At 42.5% G+C, this 21342-nt stretch overlaps 1 protein-coding gene across 1 annotated transcript in view; it reads right to left on the bottom strand.

The window, feature by feature from the left end:
• Window positions 1–1268: 1268 nt before the first annotated feature.
• Window positions 1269–21342, bottom strand: part of LOC110529995 (MAGUK p55 subfamily member 7) — a 50213-nt gene continuing 30139 nt past the window's right edge. Inside the window, exons 12-16 of the mRNA XM_021612742.2 lie at window positions 10774–10854; window positions 8263–8356; window positions 3585–3693; window positions 3212–3355; window positions 1269–1555 (exon numbers count right to left, since the gene is read on the bottom strand). Of these exons, the coding sequence (XP_021468417.2) occupies window positions 1346–1555; window positions 3212–3355; window positions 3585–3693; window positions 8263–8356; window positions 10774–10854 (638 nt within the window). The 3' untranslated portion in view covers window positions 1269–1345. The remainder of the gene's footprint in view (window positions 1556–3211; window positions 3356–3584; window positions 3694–8262; window positions 8357–10773; window positions 10855–21342) is intronic.

The raw sequence follows: 21342 nt of genomic DNA, 5'->3' as shown, positions 1-21342 counted from the left end.
TAATCCTTTCACATTCAACCACTCCTCCCACAATGTCTGTACTTTATTACCATTTCAGCAACAAAAGCATCTTCATCTTGTCCATGTTCCCTTGTTAACCTTTCCCTGTCAAAATATCTTCAATTCGTTTAGTTTCACCAACACTTTTTTCATATATTTTGTTAAGTGTTGACTATTCTTGTGTGCACTGTTTCCTTGTTCTAAATGCAGCATGCTGTTAGTGTTGGTGAGTGTCTGGGCTGGGTAATATTTGCTCTGGGATACATTACCGTTAATTGAGGTATTGCAGCTGTCAAAGTAATTACATGCTCGTGTTTGTAACTTGGCAGGGGGAAGGTCTGTGTGACCACAAGCTTTTGGAGGTTTTTTATGTTTCGACCCTAATTGCCAATGTAGAAATGCGAACTCGAAGAAAAGAAAAGCTGGCACGTAGGCGGCAGGGACCAATAACACTGTTTTGGACATGTAAGTACTATGGTCAGACAGCAGGCGTAGGGACTTGGATTCCTATAGTTCTTTAAGAGCCGTGCTCTGTGACTAACTTGAAGTTGGGACTAGTTATTTCTCATGAAGGCTGTCTAGACTCTGTCTACATATTACACATATAAATAATGATTATAGTATTTTGGATCTAGTCAAAGTTTGTACATTATTTTCTCTGCCTTGAGTGGTTCCCCTTACACTTCTGTATTCCTTTAGGGGTGTGACCATGTTCCTTGACATTTCCTCTGTTTTGGCAGAAGAGTCCTTTTCCAGTTTAAAAGAGGAAATCTAGGATTCAAACAACAACGAAGTGGTCACCCCACAGTTAAGGGATGGGACTTGAGAAATGTAACCACTCTCAATTTTGACTAAAAACAGTTGACGGCCATGTGTAATCTATCAGTTTTTTTTATGTGCGTCAAAAGATGAAGTAAGTTGAACTTATGGAGGAAAAAATGGATGTGCAATTCTCTCTCCCTACATTTCTTCAGTCGCTGTTGCCTGAATCACACTATAGGGCCAAGCCTAGCTATACTAGGTTGGCCTGGTTATGCATCCATCAAAGTGGCTGGAACTGTGCTGTAAAGGAAAATGTGAAAACAAAATATCTGACCCCACACAGCACGGTTTGACACTATAGTGTGAACACAGGTGGCCGGTGGCACCTTAATTGGGGAGGACCGGCTCATAGTAATGGCTGGAACGGAATAAATGGAATGGTATCGAACACATCAAACACATGGTTTCCATGTATTTGATATCATTCCATTAATTCCATTCCAGCCATTATTAGTAGCCATCCTCCCCTCAGCAGCCTCCTGTGAGTGTGAATTAGACATGCATAACCAGCCTCCTAGTGTGTTCAGCACACACTCTCTGTGTTCTGTTTGGTATGACTGGTCCACTCCACAGGAATCCACTGAGGCGCCTCCGTCTCAAGCTTTTCCAGCTCCGCCCTCAGTTTGTTGAATGCCATGGCGAAATCGCCATTGACGACGACCATCTCAAACAGGTGGCCGTACTGGCTATCCATGGCTTCTGCTGAGCTAATCATATCTTCAAAGTCCTCTTCCTGTGAGAAACAGGAAGTACATGTGTGAATTCTGAGTTCATACATTCAACAGCTGAATTCTCACCTGTAGGCCAATTGTAGGTCATGCTTTGGAAAGATGGTAGTACGGGTATTTCCATCCAAAAACATGACCTTTATCACTCATTGTCAGGGGAATCTGCCTTAAGCTGCAAAGGGGTTTATGTTGAAAACATCACATCACGTGGCCAATAAAGACCAGCATCACATAAGGCAGGGATGGGCAACTTTGATGGCGGTGCGGGCCACATAAAACATAACCCATCATGTGTACCCACATTTCATGCAATTCTACTCATTTTGCCTTGGGGCGGAGAGAAAAATGAGCAGTCTTGCAGTTAATTTCCTGCAATTCAACACATTCTGCCATAGGATTGAGACAAATGTTTGCCGTTTTTAATATGATAACTTATGATCAAATGGGCCCTACCTCAGTCGATAATTCAACCATGCTTACTACAAGTTTAGATAACTGGCCGCTAGACTGACTTACAAATCAAAAGAAAATTAGCTGACATGGGATAATTGACTGACTGCTGATGAACAACCACATTTTTAAATGACATCTAAGTTGTATATTAATTATGCACCCTTGTTTTCAATACTCCAGCACCCTCCCCTTGTGAGGATGACAAAATAGCCTTTTTCTAAACAGTTTTATGAGATTGGAGAACACATTTTGAGGGACCTTAGACCATTCCCCCATACAGAATCATTCCAGATCCTTGATATCCTTCGTCTGTGCTTACGGACTGTCTTTTTCAATTCAAACCACAGGTATTTAATGGGGTTCAAGTCAGGAGACTGAGATGGCCAATGCAAAATGTTGATTTTGTGGTCAATTAACCATTTCTTTGTGGATTATGATGTGTCCTTGGGGTTATTGTCTTGCGGCCAAGTGTCAGCGTCCTGGCAGAAAAATGTAAAATGTCCTACAATATACAGTCTTTTTTGCTCATCTTTATCAAGGATTCCAATCATTTTGGACTCCACTGTATATGCAGCCCACCCCGCAGCCATTTTATTTGTGACCTTTTGGCCACTGGCTACACTTGTAAGTCAGAGGGTCAACCATGTTTAAACTGAGTTATGTGTAACCTCACACCACCTGATGCTGCCATGTTACAAGACCTGGGACACAAACACGTTTGATCATGTGTGTGTATGCAACAAGTGAGAACAGATACATTTTTTTCAGTATTCCCCTCCACCTCAATGATGATGTGTAGGAAAACTACATTGCAGCAAAAACAAAGAACTGTTTCCATTCAAACATACGTAATCAAAAAATAAAATAAAAAAAACTGGGTGAAACATTTATTATGCATTTAAACAATTTGAGCACCATTTATTAATCATTGTAAATGTTAGTAAGCGAGTTATTTAGAACGACTAACCTAACGATTAGGATTTTTTTTAGAAGGATCTATATTTAACATCTTATGATTGATCTTAGGAATTATTAATGCATGTGTGAATAACTAGCTTTCAAAGTAAAGGGAAACCCGTACATTTACAAATGTAGGAGTAATGATTAATAAATGATGTAAATTATTTATAAATGTCTTATAAATGGTTTGTTACTGAAAGTTGTTATAAACTGTTACCAAAAACAGTTTCACCCAGCCTTGACATTACCGAAAATGTCTTTGTCAGTTTCGTCATATCTTGGGTGGAAATTAATGTAGCTTTCCTCCGGCTAAAACGTAGCTCCTGAATCGATGGTGGCTTCACAAAAACAACACATGGTTTGAACTCGGTTGTGTGTAAGCGCTGTACAGTCTGTGCTATCGAAAAGAGGGAGAAAGAGCCAGGCAGAGGGAGAGAGAGAGAGAGAGACAAAGAGAGATGTACATTCAATTAGAGTTAAGCACACAAATTAGGCCCCATGTCACCATTTTCATGATGTGATCATTAGAAGACCAATAAATCTAATAAATCAAATCATTGGCTCCTTGACCTGTCATTTACTGATCTGGGACTGTGATTGGCCTGCTGGCCCGTCACTCACATTAGGCTGCACATCCAGTAGGCACACCTTGTCCTCCCCTATGACCTTGTGCACTGACTCCAGACTGGTCCCGTAGTAGTTCCCTCTGTGCTCCCCATACTCTAAAAACCTGAGACAAAACCGTACAGAAACACTAGTTAAAATTGAGCCAAACAAATATGAACTTAATGGAATACTTTCATACAGTTGAAGTCGGAAGATTACATACACCTTAGCCAAATATATTTAATACAATTCCTGACATTTTATCCTAGTAAAAATGCCCTGTCTTAGGTCAGTTAGGATCACCACTTTATTTTAAGAATGTGAAATGTCAGAATAATAATAGAGAGAATTATTCATTTCAGCTTTTATTTCTTTCATCACATTCCCAGTGGGTCAGAAGTTTACATACACTCAATTAGTATTTGGTAGCATTGCCTTTAAATTGTTTTAACTTGGGTCAAATGTTTTGGGTAGCCTTCCACAAGCTTCCCACAATAACTTGGGTGAATTTTGGCTCATTCCTCCTGACAGAGCTGGTGTAACTGAGTCAAGTTTGTAGGCTTCCTTGCTTGCACACACTTTTTCAGTTCTGCCTACAAACTTTCTATATGATTGAGGTCAGGGCTTTGTGATGGCTACTCCAATACCTGGACTTTGTTGTCCTTAAGCCATTTTGCCACAATTTTGGAAGTATGCTTGGGGTCATTGTCCATTTGCAACCAAGCTTTAACTTCCTGACTGATGTCTTGAGATGTTGCTTCAATATATCTACATAATTTTCCGTCCTCATGATGCCATCTATTTTGTGAAGGGCACCAGTCCCTCCTGCAGCAAAGCAGGATGCTGCAACCCCCTTGTTTCCCCCTTGTTTCACAGTTGGGATGGTGTTCTTCGGATTGCAAGCCTCCCCCTTTTTCCTCCAAGCATAACAATGGTCATTATGGCCAAACAGTTATATTTTTGTTTCTCCAAAAAGTAAGATATTTGTCTCCATGTGCAGTTGCAAACCGTAATCTGGCTGTTATATGGCGGTTTTGGAGCAGTGGCTTCTTCCTTGCTGAGCGGCCTTTCAGGTAATGTCGATATAGGACTCGTTTTACTGTGGATATAGATGCTTTTGTACCTGTTTCCTCCAGCATCTTCACAAGGTCCTTTGCTGTTGTTCTGGGATTGATTTGCACTTTACGCACCAAAGTACGTTCATCCCTAGGAGACAGAACGGGTCTCCTTCCTGAGTGGTTGGAAGCTGTGTCGTCCCCGTGTTTATACTTGCGTACTATTGTTTGTACAGATGAACATGGTACCTTCAGGCATTTGGAAATTGCTCCCAAGGATGAACCAGACTTGTGAAGGTCTACAAAAAAAATATGAGGTTTTGGCTGATTTCTTTTGATTTTCCCATGATGTCAAGCAAAGAGGCACTGAGTTTGAAGGTAGTAGGCCTTGAAATACATCCCCAGATACACCTCCAATTGACTCAAATTATGTCAATTAGCCTATCAGAATCTTCTAAAGCATTGACATTTTCTGGAATATTCCAAGCTGTTTAAAGGCACAGTCAACTTTGTGTATGTAAACTTCTGACCCACTGGAATTGTGATACAGTGAATTATAAGTGAAATAATCTGTCTGTCAAAACCTGTTAAGGATGCTGCGAATTTTCGCAGCTTTTTGTTAAAAAATCGCGCAACATTTCAAAGTCCTGCTACTCATGCCAGGAATATAGTATATGCATATGAGTATGTGTGTATAGAAAACACTCTGAAGTCTCTAAAACTGGTAAAATCGTGTCTGTGGCTATAACAGAGCGTGTTTAGGAGTAAAAATCCCAGGGAAAACTGTTCACCAAAAACACACAAAAAAAATTCATCCGCCAGTCTTTGAATTGTCTAAGGCGATTACAACGCCTACAGCTTCCACACGATGTCGCCAATGCTGGCATTTCTTTGCACATTTATCCTTGGTGGGATGACGTATAGGCACTTCCTGTCTTGAGGTGCACCCAGGAAATTATGAAAGTAAAAAAAATGGACGATGATTTCAAGACTTGCTGCTATCGAATACAGATCGCCCCGTGATCAATTTGATCGATTATTAACGTTTATTAATACCTAAAGTTGGTTTACAAAAGTCGTTTGAAGTGATTTGTAAAAGTTTATAGGCAACTTTGTTAATTTTAAAAGTGACGTTGCGTCGTGTAAAGCTGCATTTTCCTTGGATCAGACGGCCTTTATAGATGGAAATTTTTGGCATACTTTGACGGATTTAATCGGGAAAAAGACCCAATTGTGATGTTTATGGGACATATAGTAGTGCCAACAGAGAAGCTTGTCAAAGGTAATGAATGTTTTATATTTATTTCTGCGTCTTGTGTAGCGCCGGCTACCGCAAAATCTGTTGTTTAGGTGACGTTTTGGTATTTTGGGGGGGTGCATGCTATCAGATAATAGCTTCTCATGCTTTCGCCGAAAAGCATTTTACAAATCTGACTTGGTGGCTAGATTCACAACGAGTGTAGCTTTAATTCAGTACCTTGCATGTGTGTTTTAATGAAAGTTTGAGATTTATCGAGTACCATACTATAGGTGGCGCTCTGAAATTTCCGCTGAGGTGTTCCTGTGCAGGAACCACGTCGGTAAGAAGTTAACAATTGTTGGAAAAATTACTTGTGTCATGCACAAAGTAGATGTCCTAAAAGACTTGCCAAAACTATAGTTTGTAAACAAGAAATGTGTGGAGTGGTTGAAAAATGAGTTTTAATGACTCCAACCTAAGTGTATGTAAACTTCTGACTTCAAATGTACATGCTAAACAGAGGACACTTACATGGGGAATTGATCCAAAATGCTAATGTCCTTCTTTGTTCATAGACAGCTTTCAAAATAAACCAAATATGTAAAATCGCTGAACTATCCCTTTAACTATTGGTATTTTCTTTAATAACATGTCATTCCCAATTAAGAAAAAAATCCCAAATTCTCGTTCCTTGTCGCTTGCTACCAGTTTTGGTTGTAATGAACTATCAATCCTTATACATGCCTTATACTTGCCTACATTGATGTCTTTGCATTAAAATACACATAAAAGAAGGATGAGAAAACGGGAATCCATCCCAGGGCATTACTGGAATGCCATGTCTTACCTCCTTTCTTCATCTCCTGTCCTGGTTCAGCATTAGAGATAGTAAATGCCATGAAAACATCGGAATATCAGGCTCACTAATTGTCTTTGAGCAATGGCCTAAACTCACCAAAGGCGAGCATGCGAGGCATGTGTGCAATTTATTTTAGAATGCGTTGTTTTGAATTATAATGACCTAACCGATATAAGGTGGGCGGGATGTCCGCTTTGACGCATCCCTCAATTAGAACGTGTCTCTATTTTTGCATTTTTATCGCTATACAAATGATGAAGGTAGGTAAGGGTTGAGTGTCACGGCTGTTGAAGGTTGAGGACCAAGGTGCAGCGTGGTGAGCGTACAATTTCTTTATTTTAAGCAAAATGACGCCAAACAAAACAATAAACACTACAAAAACAAACTGTGAAGCTCACAAGCAAAGTGCTCTAAACAGAGACAACCTCCCCCACACACAGGTGGGAAAAGGGTACCTAAGCATGGTTCCCAATCAGAGACAACGATAGACAGCGGTCCCTGATTGAGAACCATACCTGGCCAAACACAAAGAAATAGAAAACATAGAACACAAAACATAGAATGCCCACCCCAACTCACGCCCTGACCAAACCAAAACAGAGACATAAAAAGGATCTAAGGTCAGGGCGTGACATTGAGGCTTACCATAAATGCTAAATTAGAACAATTCATCCACTTGAGGAAACACAACATTGCTACCTGCCAAGATGATTGGAGATTTTGACTATCCTGCTAGCATACTGTCACTGCTCTGCCTGTCCAATCCACCTCACTCTGCTTGCTCTGCCAACCTGCTTCTGGTGAGTTTTTTCGTTTAAGAGTCCTGACTGTTCCAAATATCTTAGAATGTTTGCGTTTCATATTCAATATGTTTGCATATTAAATAGGAACCACCTGCTTGTTTATTTGTTCAATGACTAGATGCCTGGATGTGTCTTATCCAAGGCTCTAGTGAAATGGAATGCCAACAAATCAAATGCTTGTATGGTAGCATTGCACTCAACATGCAAATATGCATCGTTGGTTAACACCTTACTCAAAAGGGTATAACTGGGGCCTCCCGAGTGGCGCATCGGTCACGGGCACTGCATCACAGTGCTAGAGGCATCCCTACAGATCCGGGTCCAGCGTTGTCCGGGTTAGGGAAGGATTTGGCCAGCTGGGATGCTCTAGCGACTCCTTGTGGCAGCCGGGCACATTCAAAGCTGTACAGTGTTTCCTCCGACACATTGGTGCGGCTGGCTTCCAGGTTAAGCGAGCAGTGTGTCAAGAAGCAGCGCAGCTTACGGAGTCGTGTTTTCAGAGGACGTATCGCTCACGACCTTTGCCTCTCCCATGTCCATATGGGAGTTTCAGTGATAAGACTTAGGGGAGATTGGGGAGAAAAAAAGGGGTAAAAAGTACCACCATTTTGTGTTGAAAAACAATATACTAATGTAGTAACTGCCTTTAACCATATGGTGATCACTGCCTAATGAACAGCATAATCAGTAAAGATCACTGGCATCTTCACTGGCACTCCCATCAAGAAATACGTACTTGTGGTTGACGATGTCCATTTCAAACGTCTGCCTTGAGACAAAGTGGTACTCTACCCCATCTTTCTCCTGCTTCCTCTTCTCTCTGGTGGTGTCTAAAAAGGGAGTACTTTGTAATTTACATTGTGGAGTAATGTTGTGAAAAAAGCATCACCGTGGGGAAGAAATAGAGCGGAATTTAAAATACCCTAATTACAGTTCTAGAATCAGCTCGCCATACCCCAATTCACCGTGACCATTAGGAGAGCAAAAACAACCCTGACCCTGGATCCTGAATTAGAAGCAGTAGAGGGAAACATGGTTTAGGATCCAGAGTTTTTACAGATCAAAAAGGTCAGGAAAACTTCTGGGCCCTAACGTGGTTTAATAAATCCCCCCTAGAGTTGATGTCCGCGCCTGCAGTGGAAAGTGGGAGACCAGGAGACATCTCAAAAATCTGTCTTTTCACAAAAACGTCTGTAGAGTCCGAACCGTTTGGGCTACAAACTCATATGATCCCTCTATGGGACTCTCACGAACTCGATGGTCTTCTCTGTTTTGCTCTACGAGCCCCACAAGCATCATTTGATTTGATTTGGATTTGGACTCATCTGAAGTCGGTACTGCCGGTCTACCAACTTCTGTCTGTAGCGTATGAAAAGTTTGGGCTACACAGTAATATGACCCCACCAGCAAAAGGTGAGACTCTCACGAACACGTACAGTACCAGTCTAAAGTTTGCACTAACCTATTAATTCAAGGGTTTTTCTTTATTTTTACTATTTACTACATTTTAGAATAATAGTGAAGACATTAAAACTATGAAATTACACATATGGAATAATGTACTAAGCAAAAAAGTGCATTTTAGATTTCAGATTCTTCAAAGTAGCCACCCTTTGTTTCAGGACAGCTTTGCACACTCCTGGCATGTCTCAACCAGCTTCACCTGCAATGATTTCCAACAGTCTTGTTGGTCAAATAGCCCTTACACAGCCTGGAGGTGTGTTTTGCGTCATTGTCCTGTTGAAAAACAAACGGTAGTGGGACTAAGCACAAACCAGATGGGATGGTGTATCGCTGCAGAATGCTGTGGTAGCCATGCTGGTTAAATGTGCCTGGAATTCAAAATAAATCACTGACAGTGTCACCAGCATAGCACCCCCACACCGTCACACCTCCTCCTCCATGCTTCACAGTGGGAACTACACTGAGATCATCTGTTCGCCTTCTCTGCGTCTCACCAAAGGACAGATATCCACCGGTCTAATGTCCATTGCTCGTGTTCCTTGGCCCTAGCAAGTCTCTTCTTATTGGTGTCCTTTAGTAGTGGTTTGTTTGCAGAAATTCAACCATGAAGGCCTGATTCATGCAGTTTCCTCTGAACAGTTGATGTTGGCATGTGTCTGTTACTTGAACTCTGTGAAGCATTTATTTGGACTGCAATCGGAGTTGCAGTTAATTCTAATGAACCTATCCTCTGCAGCAGAGGTAACTCTGGGTATGATGTAACTCTCATGAGAGACAGTTTCATCATAGCGCTTGATGGGTTTTGCGACTGCACTTGAAGAACCAGATTGACGGAACTTCATGTCTTAAAGTAATGATGGACTGTAATTTCTCTTTGCTGATTTGAGATGTTCTTGCCATAATATGCACTTGGTATTTTACCAAATAGGGATATCTTCTGTATACCACCCCTACCTTGTCACAACACAACTGATTGGCTCAAACGCATTAAGAAGGAAATCAACTCCACTAATTAACTTTTAACAAGGCACACCTGTTCATTGAAATACATTCCAGGTAACTAAATTACCTGGTGTAGCTGGTTGAGAGAATGCCAAAAGTGTGCAAAGCTGTCATCAAGGCAAAGGGTTGCTACTTTGAAGAATCTCAAATATAAAATATATTTTGATTTGTTTAACACTTTTTTGGTTACAACATGATTCAATCTGTTATTTCATAGTTTTGATGTCTTCACTAGAATTCTACAATGTAGAAAATAGTACAAATAAAGAAAAACCCTTGAATGAGTAGGTGTGTGCAATCTTTTGACTGGTACTGTACATGTCAGCTGTTTTGCTCTAGGCCGCCAACATGACTCACAAGACTCGTCTGAAGGTAGCCCAGTACTAGTTAATGGAAATTAATGGAAGTACAGTATATGGAAATAGTTTAGTTCCAGAAAAAGGTGTTAAATGTGGGTAAAAAAACATAATAATTTCCTGCTCTTTCTTATTTCGCTCAGATATAGAGTTGGACAGACACTTCAAAACAAACTTCCTTTTGACTATCTGTTTTGCCATGTATGAATGTTATTCAATGTGTTTCTATGGGCTAATAGCAATAAAGTCAAGTTCAATAAAATAAAAATGTGATATTTCTTTTTGCCTACAGAGGTCCAAAAATTCTAAATCAAATAGCAAAATGATGCACGATATGATCATCTTAAAATAATTCCAGATGTTAGCTTAGTATAACCCCTCCCCCCAAATCCAAAAGGCTCAGATTTTTAGGTGTTTTAACTCACGTGGAACAGTGACACCATAGTGGTCAGGGTCAGAGAGCAGGAGTCTCCTCTTCATCTCACTCAGCCCAACTCCACTGGGACCTAAAGGGTTAACCACAACACATTAAAGGTGAGCAGCGTCATTGGGCCATAATAAAGTGTTAATTACCACAACACATTATATCAACAGCACTTAACAACAACAGTCAGCATAATCTGTACAAAAACACTCTCAAGTCTCTACCTTTCATATTGTCAACCTGCACTTTTCCTCCACAATACCACCCTCTTAAATTGCAAAGTGATCTTTCATTCACATAAAAACATCAGAATGAACCCTCCAGATGAAATAAGTCCCTTATCCTAGTGATACAGCTGTGATTCAAATCATTGAGATGATAAGTGTGTGTGTGTGTGTGTGTGTGTGTGTGTGTGTGTGTGTGTGTGTGTGTGTGCGTGCAAGAGAGAGGTTGATGCTATTTTGATTTTAGAGTGTGACTATACTGCTCCAAAGACCCTGCCTCTCTATCCAGGTGGTTCAGTATCTGTCCACAGATGCTCTGGAAAAGCAATATCGCCCCATCTAGATGAACTGATGCGATTCCTTCAATGACTCCACATAATATCAATGTCATGGCACGTCTTTGGACAGGATTACATACACGCACATGCAGCATCTGGGAACATCTTTAGGGATCTGGGTTGCGCTCAGGAAAGTAGTAGAGTGCAACGTACTGAGCATTTCTGTCACATATCCCCCGGGTACTGCTGCTCATTCTGTTCACCAGTTCCAGAGGTCGACATCACCGGCCTTCTAGGCTGCACTGAACTGTGTCATTACGCACACCTGGTTCCAATTCCTCACGGATTGTGTTTGTGTAAATGTGCCCTTTGTTCCCGCATAGGGCTGTCGATTATTGTTCCCATGTCTGTTTGTCGTGTGAGTACCTTTGCATTGTGAATTACGGGTCTAGTCCTGTGTTGTTCTATGAGGTTTACCTTAGCTCTTTTGTTTGGGTACATCCCAGTATTTTGTATATGTGTTTGTTTTGGGTGTATTAAAAACCCAGATGTATTCCTGCGCCTGTCTCCAAATCCTTTATACCAGTGTGACAATTTCAGATAGAAATGCCATGAATTTACAGTAGCTGCCATGATAACCTACCTCAACAATATCAGAGAGGCATGACTGTTTTATGTAACGTATTTCTATCTGATAGTTCCACAACGCTGTGCTCTACTGAACATTGCAGATAGAAAAACCATGAATAAAGCTGACATGATTTCTTACTGTACATGTTTGAGAGGCATGTCTGTTCTATGTAAATATTTATATCTCAGCTCTCTACAACACTGTGCCCTACTGAATGCTACCCAGGTCAAAGTCACCGAGTGGTGTCTCAAAGTAAGATTCCAGAAATACATGCCATCTCGATCACCCGTTGCATGACTTCAACACACGCAGTCTTAAGTTTGCAGATCAGTTTAAGGTTTTTATTATACTTTTCACAACCGCTTAAAAAGGTGGTGGAACCACGAGCATGGAAAATATACTTTACTCCTCCCTCACATATCTGATTCATAGTAACATGATCTTGTCTGTTATGAAAAACTATAGCACCAAGCAATGAGGGAACTAGATTATTTGGCCCAGGTTCCCCGGGTGGGAGGAGTTTGTACCAGGTGCATTCATTTTCAAAGGGCGCTCCTCCCTCAACACTTTTGCCCGTTCACATCATGGGCCATAGACCGGAGCATCGCGGTTCAGCTTAATCGAACGCTGCCATTTATTTTGGAAGCTAGAAAGATTGAAAAAGTGAGAGCATGCTTGTGTATGCACGTGTGCATGTATCTGCTCATAAATATCTAAATGAAACAAATGGCAAAACGTCCACCTAATTAGCAAATCTGATCCATCCGTAAATGTGTCACTTGTGGATTAGTGCCCAGGCAAGGTCTCCCCACTCATAAGAGATATATATGGCTCATATATCTCCCTCCCCAATGATGACTTCTGGTAATGGTGGATGGAGACTACATGACATCAAACAGAAACCGGCGGTGGAGTTGGTCCAACTCAATTACAGGGTGAAATTGGATTAACATTTTTTTGATTTTCTTTACATCCCTTACTGTATGTCTGGATGATGAGCTTGCCTGTCATTATCTGTGATCCTATTCACAGTCCAGCCCAGACCTGGGTTCAAATAGCATTTGTTTTCTTACAGAAACTGAGCTCGATTGAGCTTGTCTGGCACAATGGAACCAATGGAATAGTCCCAAAAGTGGCGCTCCAGACAGGCTCAAAGTAAATTATTCTGTAGGTGACGCAAAATAATATTCCCTCTTCAGTTACAACCAGAGGTTGCCAATAGAGATTACATTACAAAGATCTCTCAGCAAAGCCTAGGTCTGAACCCCATAGAGAGAGACATAGTAAAAGATACATACACCAGACTAGATTCCTTGGCCGTAGGAAAGTCCTGAAGGTAAGTTCCAAATATAATCTGTCTGCGAATATTTACATTAGTATGAAAGGAGAGAATTGGAGTGCTTTCTGACAAAGACCATGCATTTGGTTGCCTAGATTTTATTGATTGAGTCATTAAATAGACATTAAATAAACATCTGATCAGAGCCAGAAGTGTATATATATATATATATATATATATATATATATACATATATATGAGTGTAATTTAAGAATGATGACAGCCATAGATCAGACAGGAAACAGTTATCCACACCAAGATTATGGCAAGGCCAATGCGAGACTAAAAACCAAGGATGACCGTAAAGGCATTCTAAATAAGTGAAAACATTAAGTAACGTTCCTCAACATTTCCTTATGGTTTATATTTTACATTATGTAAAAAAATATATATTTAAAAATGTTTTAACTTCTTGGTACTTGGTCTGGATTGCTTAGCTACACCAACACATTTAGCAAACCTAGCACTCTCCAAATTTGGAGAGTTGCCCTATTGTTACACAGAACCAGCAACCCATTCTTTAGACCAGGGTTTTCAAACATACAGCCCGGCCCGCGAGTTTTTAACAAAAAAATATCTATATATGTGACTAAATGTTTTTGGCAGAAATGCCTTCTGGAACACGTGAGCTTTCCTGTGTCGTATTAACAAACTTGTATGCCATCTGTAAATACAAATACAATTCTTAAATTACGGGCCTAGTTGGTTTAGCCACAGAAAAAGGAAGAAACATTACCCCTAGCCATGAGCTACAACATGAGCTGGTCAGTATGCGCAGGTAATCCTTTCTAGCGCTGATTTTCTTAAAGATATCACATAGTAAAACTGCATAAGTGTTGCTCTCCACTTTCTGGAGGAACAAGTTTTTAAATCAATGGAATTAGAGTATGATAGCTAGGAGATGGAGAAAATTCTGCTGTTTGATTGCAAATATGCAGATGGAGTCGAAAAGAGAACACACAGAAGGCTGTTGTATAAAACGCCTGTTTACGGATTACATATTCAAACTATGGGCAACCATGGCATCTGTGACAGAGAGGGAGAAGCGTCCATCCATGTATACAGGTAAGATAGTCTAGCTAGCTACATTTTCAGATATTATACATTTCTAATTTGGTCAGAAAATGGTTAGAGTGAGCTGTTCTCTCATTTGTGCCTGGAAATAGCTAACAAGCTATCCAACCTTAGCCAGTTAGCTTGGGTAACTGCTGTTGTTAGGTCAGAATGCTCGGATCAACTCTACTCCTTGGTCAGAGCATTCAGTGTGCGCTCTGAACGCTCCAAGAGTGTTACGTCTACTCCATTACGCACACCTGGCAATCAATCATTACGCACACCTGCACACCATCCATTACCTCACTTATTAACTCCCCTATATCTGGCACTCCCTTAGGTTCTTTCCCCAGTCAGTATTGTTCCTGTGTTTATGTGATGACGATACTGTTATGTTGTCTCATTCCATGTTTGTTGTTTTATTAAACGTTGCACCCGCTTCTCGACTCTCAGCGTCTCCGTTACAGAATACTGACTCCAACAATGGAAGCAGCAGGAAAACAGAATATCTACCAGACGGTCGACGAGCAGAGATACCTTCTAAGTCAACAACATGACCTGCTGGCACAACTGGGGACGGCTATGGAAGAGGTTCTTCGCAGTGTGCAATGTCTCAAACATACCCGGGAGGCGTTGCCGTCAACTAGCGGAGGATACTCAGTCGAACCAGCACAAAAGCCCATTCAGCAACCCTCTCAGGTGAGCAATGCCTGTTTGTCTCTCCCGGATAAATATGACGGCACCCCATCTAAATGCTGTGGCTTCCTACTTCAGTGCTCCCTCTTCTTTACGCACCAGATGGGAGCCCCCACCATGAGAGGTCCAATTGGAATGGGCCACGGCCGTCTGGGAGAGAGGAGAGGAGGAGCTAGAATCATATGAGGAGTTCATGACTCTGTTCAAATGCATATTCGATCATCCCCCAGAGGGCAGAGAGGGTGGTGAGCACCTACTCCAATTATGGCTCGGACTAGACAGCTGCCGAGTACGCACTCACCTTCCGGACAGTAGCAAAATCCAGTGGATGGAACGAGAGGTCTGCGCGAGGAGGTCCAGAGGGAACTGGCCAGTCAAGATGACAACCTCTCCTTGAATGCACTCATTGTGATGGCCATCATTTTGGATAACCTACTTCGGGAGCATCGGTATTCTCATCGCATCTCTCCCTCAGTGAACACTCTGGATCAGAGCCTGAACCCATGGAGGTAGGGATCATACGCCTCCCCACAGTGGAGCAACGCAGATGGAGTCAGCTGGGGCTCTGTCTGTATTGTGCTCAAGGTGATCGAGAGCTCCTGGTGGTGAAGTTGGCATTAAAGAAGTGAAGACACTGGCTGGAGGGCGCCAAGGAACCATTTGTCATCCTCACCAACCACCGGAACCTGGAGTACATACGGACAGCGAGGAGGCTGAATCTGCACCAAGCAAGGTGGGCCCTTTCCTTCACAAGATTCGACTTCACACGACGTATCGCCCAGGTTTAAAAAAAAACATGAAGGCCGATGCCCTGTACCGTTTCTACGATTCTAGAGAGGGTCCTGTCCGGAACACACCTATAATCCCATCCTCCCGAGTCGTAGCACCTGTGGTCTGGGACGTAGATGTGGACATTCACCAGGCTCTGGAGATGGAGCCCACACCCACTAACTATCTTCCGGAATGCATCTACGTGCCCACGGGGATAAGGGATCGGCTGCTTACCTGGGCACACACAGCGGTCGTCGCTGGACATCCAGGTATTCTCGCACTAACCAATCCATCTCTTAGAGGTACTGGTGGTCCACCTTGGCGCAGGACGTCACTCACGACGTCAAGTCCTGTTCCGTATGTGCCCAAACCAAATCCGCCCGGAACGCTCCAGCAGGGAAACTCCTTCCCCTTCCTGTGCCTCAGCGTCCCTGGTCCCATCTATCCATTGACTTTGGTACTGATCTCCCCTCTGACAGTTTTACCATCATTTTGGTGGTTGTGGATACATTTTCAAAATTCTGTCGTTTAATCCCTCTTTCTGGTCTCCCTACAGCTCTCCAGGTCGCTGGGGCACTATTCCAGCATTATGGCCTTCTGGAGGACATCGTCTCTGACCGTGTCCCCCAATTCACATCACGGGTCTGAAGAGCCTTTATGGAGAAGCTCGGTGTTAAGGTTAGCCTCACATACGGGTATAGGTGGAGAGGAGGGACCAGGAGCTGAGAGGTTCCTGAGGAGTCATTGTCAGGACCAGCAGGGAGCGTGGGCTCGATTCCTTCCATGGGCGGGGGAGTATTCCCAGAACTCGCTTCATCACTCATCTACTGGGTTAACCCACAACACACTGGAAGAGGGTATTCAGCCGGTCCTGGCTCCGTGGACCCCGGACCAGACCGGTTGGTTCAGGCGCGCAGAAGAAGTGTGGAGTGACACTCACGTGTGACTCCAGTGTGCCATCCACCGTCAAAAGGATACCACACATGTACCACACTGGGGATCATGTCTGGCTCTCTACCAGGAACCTCCCAACCTCCCAACCTCTGCCTGCCCTGCAAGAAGCTGAGCCCCCGGTTTGTGGGGCCATTCAAGGTTTTCAGATTCAGAAAACTTTAATGTCCTCAAAGAGGCAATTCATCTTGCAGCAGTCATAAAACATATAACATCTAAAAATAAAAAATAATTAGCAAAGGATATTTACAAACAAATAGGCAGGGTAAGTGCAATTTCATAGTTCAAGTGCAATTAGTCCAACATTTGTTCAGTTGCAGAATTGCATTCGGAATAACAGAGTACTTGGCCCTATTTTTTTAACCTTAGGTAGTATGTACCTGCATCCAGAGGGAAGGAGATGGAATTCAGGGTGGAGTGGATGGGAAGAGTCAACCTCTATTTTATTGGCTCTCCCCAGGTAGAGAGATGACAGTTCTTGCTGCTGTCCTGACTATCTTTCCCAACCAATATTTCTGTGCAAACTTGATATTCCCAAACCAGCAGGTCAAGCTACTGCTTGACATAATGCCCCCAATGAATGATTTATAAAAGAGAACCATGATGGTTAGATAAATGTTATAAAAGTGCAGTTCCTTTTTAGGAAATACAATCTCTGTTGGCCTTTCTTAAAAATAGCGTCAGTACACTGATCCCAGGACAGCTTGTTGTCAATGTCTATCCCAAGGTATTTGTACTCCTCTACTATTTCAATGGCCCACCTTTTACCAGTGATTGTTTATTAACCTTCAGAGCAGAATTACAACTGCTAAAAAAATAAATTGAACACTTAAACAACACAATGTAACTCCAAGTCAATCACACTTCTGTGAAATCAAACTGTCCACTTAGGAAGCAACACTGATTGACAATAAATGTCACATGCTGTTGTGCAAAAGGAATAGACAACAGGTGGAAATTATTGGCAATTAGAAAGACACCCCCAGGTGGTGACCACAGACCACTTCTCAGTTCCTATGCTTCCTGGCTGATGTTTTGGTCACTTTTGAATGCTGGCGGTGCTTTCACTCTAGTGGTAACATGAGACGGAGTCTACAACCAACACAAGTGGCTCAGGTAGTGCAGCTCATCCAGGATGGCACATCAATGCGAGCTGTGGCAAGAAGGTTTGCTGTGTCTGTCAGCGTAGTGTCCAGAGCATGGAGGCGCTACCAGGAGACAGGCCAGTACATCAGGAGATGTGGAGGAGGCCATAGGAGGGCAAAAACCCAGCAGCAGGACCGCTACCTCCGCCTTTGTGCAAGGAGAAGCAGGAGGAACACTGCCAGAGCCCTGCAAAATGACCTCCAGCAGGCCACAAATGTGCATGTGTCTGCTCAAACGGTCAGAAACAGACTCCATGAGGATGGTATGAGGGCCCGACGTCCACAGGTGGAGGACGTTTGGCATTTGCCAGAGAACACCAAGATTGGCCAATTCGCCACTGGCGCCCTGTGCTCTTCACAGATGAAAGCAGGTTCACACTGAGCACGTGACAGAGTCTGCAACATCCTCCAGAATGACCGGTTTGGCGGTGGGTCAGTCATGGTGTGGGGTGGCATTTCTTTGGGGGGCCGCACAGCCCTCCATGTGCTCGCCAGAGGTAGCCTGACTGCCATTAGGTACCGAGATGAGATCCTCAGACCCCTTGTGAGACCATATGCTGGTGCGGTTGGCCCTGGGTTCCTCCTAATGCAAGACAATGCTAGACCTCATGTGGCTGGAGTGTGTCAGCAGTTTCTGCAAGAGGAAGGCATTGATGCAATGGACTGGCCCGCCCGTTCCCCAGACCTGAATCCAATTGAGCACATCTGGGACATCATGTCTCGCTCCATCCACCAACCCCACGTTGCACCACAGACTGTCCAGGAGTTGGCGGATGCTTTAGTCCAGGTCTGGGAGGAGATCCCTCAGGAGACCATCCGCCACCTCATCAGGAGCATGCCCAGGCATTGTAGGGAGGTCATACAGGCACGTGGAGGCCACACACACTACTGAGCCTCATTTTGACTTGTTTTAAGGACATTACAAAGTTGGATCAGCCTGTAGTGTGGTTTTTCACTTTAGTTTTGAGCTCGACTCCAAATCCAGACCTCCATGGGTTGATAAATTTGATTTCCATTGATAATTTTTGTGTGATTTTGTTGTCAGCACATTCAACTATGTAAAGAAAAAAGTATTTAATAAGAATATTTCATTCATTCAGATCTAGGATGTGTTATTTTAGTGTTCCTTTTATTTTTTTGAGCAGTGTACTTTCCCATTGTTCCTCAACTCTAGTGTATGATATACCATTTTCTAGCTCTGAATCTCTACTTTTATCCACTTTAAAAAACGGCATTTCAAATTTTGCTACATTAGACCGAATATAGCCGGGTGTTCACTGAAATTGGTCTTATGTAGCAAATTTGTCACATTTTTATTTTTTACAATGGATAAAAGTAGACTCAGAGCTACAAAATGGTATATCATACACTACAGTTGAACAATGGGAAAGTAACTTTGCTTTGAAAGTTGGTAGACTAAGAAAATGGCCTTTGAATGTTTTGGTACTACTACTGGAGAGTCCTTTGTCTACACCCATTCTGCATCGTTCACACCATCTTAAGCTTTAACCCCACTCATCCCTTTAAGGGTTGATCCGAATGTACTAACAGCAGTCAAGCACCCAAGCTAACTTGCTAGCTACTTCCAGACATCTAAGTGAGAGAGAGAACAGCTCACTGAACATAACTCGTCCTAGCAGAGCTGGTTAGGCTTTTATGTTATCCAGAGCGTTGATGACTGCAACTGTGCTGTCAGATTGTCTGTTTGTAAATTCACTGGACGCTTTGGCCGACGAGTAGGGTTGATCCGAATGTTCTGACCTCACAACGGCAGTCAAGCACCCAAGTTAACACTGGCTTGCTTGCTAGCTAATTCCAGACACATAATGAGAGAACTCCCCACTCTGATAATTTTACTCACCCTAGCAGAGCTGGTTAGGCTGTTTTCATGTTATCCAGAGCATTGGTTACTAGAACTGTGCTGCTGGCAACAATTTAACATTTACTGACACTTGCCATATTCAACGGATGTTGAGCGTTCGTAAATTCAGTTGTTCTGCGCTCTCTTGCACACTCAGATGCTCTGAAATTGGAGTAGATCGCCAGACTGAATTTACGAACGCACCGAAAATGGTTACTTGCATAGTGGTGTCTTTTGTTAAAACATGTAGCTAGCTAGCTAAACAATGAAGCATAATCCCAACTCATGACGTTACTACCCTGCATTAATATGCGGGTAGCTAACCAACCAGGTGCAATGTTAGCTAACTAACATTAGGCTATAGCTAGCCAAGCAAATGTCTCTTTCTGTCAAAATTAGAAACGTGTAATACCTGAAAATGTAGGTAGCTAGACTATTTTACCTGTATACATCATTCATGGTGGACACATCTCCTGTCGGATGCCATGGTTGCCCTCAGTTTGAAGATGTAATCCGGAGACCGGTGTTTTCTCAATCTCCTTAGCTATCATACTCGAATTCCACTGATTTCAAAATGTGCATGCTACAGTGGCAAGAACCCTTTGGAGTTACAGTGCCTTGCGAAAGTATTCGGCCCCCTTGAACTTTGCAACCTTTTGCCACATTTCAGGCTTCAAACATAAAGATATAAAACTGTATTTTTTTGTGAAGAATCAACAACAAATGGGACACAATCATGAAGTGGAACGACATTTATTGGATATTTCAAACTTTTTTAACAAATCAAAAACTGAAAAATTGGGCGTGCAAAATTATTCAGCCCCTTTACTTTCAGTGCAGCAAACTCTCTCCAGAAGTTCAGTCAGGATCTCTGAATGATCCAATGTTGACCTAAATGACTAATGATGATAAATACAATCCACCTGTGTGTAATCAAGTCTCCGTATAAATGCACCTGCACTGTGATAGTCTCAGAGGTCCGTTAAAAGCGCAGAGAGCATCATGAAGAACAAGGAACACACCAGGCAGGTCCGAGATACTGTTGTGAAGAAGTTTAAAGCCGGATTTGGATACAAAAAGATTTCCCAAGCTTTAAACATCCCAAGTAGCACTGTGCAAGCGATAATATTGAAATGGAAGGAGTATCAGACCACTGCAAATCTACCAAGACCTGGTCGTCCCTCTAAACTTTCAGCTCATACAAGGAGAAGACTGATCAGAGATGCAGCCAAGAGGCCCATGATCACTGGATGAACTGCAGAGATCTACAGCTGAGGTGGGAGACTCTGTCCATAGGACAACAAATCTGGCCTTTATGGAAGAGTGGCAAGAAGAAAGCCATTTCTTAAAGATATCCATAAAAAGTGTCATTTAAAGTTTGCCACAAGCCACCTGGGAGACACACCAAACATGTGGAAGAAGGTGCTCTGGTCAGATGAAACCAAAATTGAACTTGGGATGTCATTTAGGTCAACATTGGATCATTCAGAGATTCTCACTGAACTTCTGGAGAGAGTTTGCTGCACTGAAAGTAAAGGGGCTGAATAATTTTGCACGCCCAATTTTTCAGTTTTTGATTTGTTAAAAAAGTTTGAAATATCCAATAAATGTCGTTCCACTT

This window comes from Oncorhynchus mykiss, chromosome 8 (genome assembly GCF_013265735.2).
Source record: "Oncorhynchus mykiss isolate Arlee chromosome 8, USDA_OmykA_1.1, whole genome shotgun sequence".
NCBI classification, from domain to species: Eukaryota; Metazoa; Chordata; class Actinopteri; order Salmoniformes; family Salmonidae; genus Oncorhynchus; species Oncorhynchus mykiss.
Note: the sequence above shows the minus strand (reverse complement) of the source record. Positions and strands in the feature narration are given on the sequence as shown.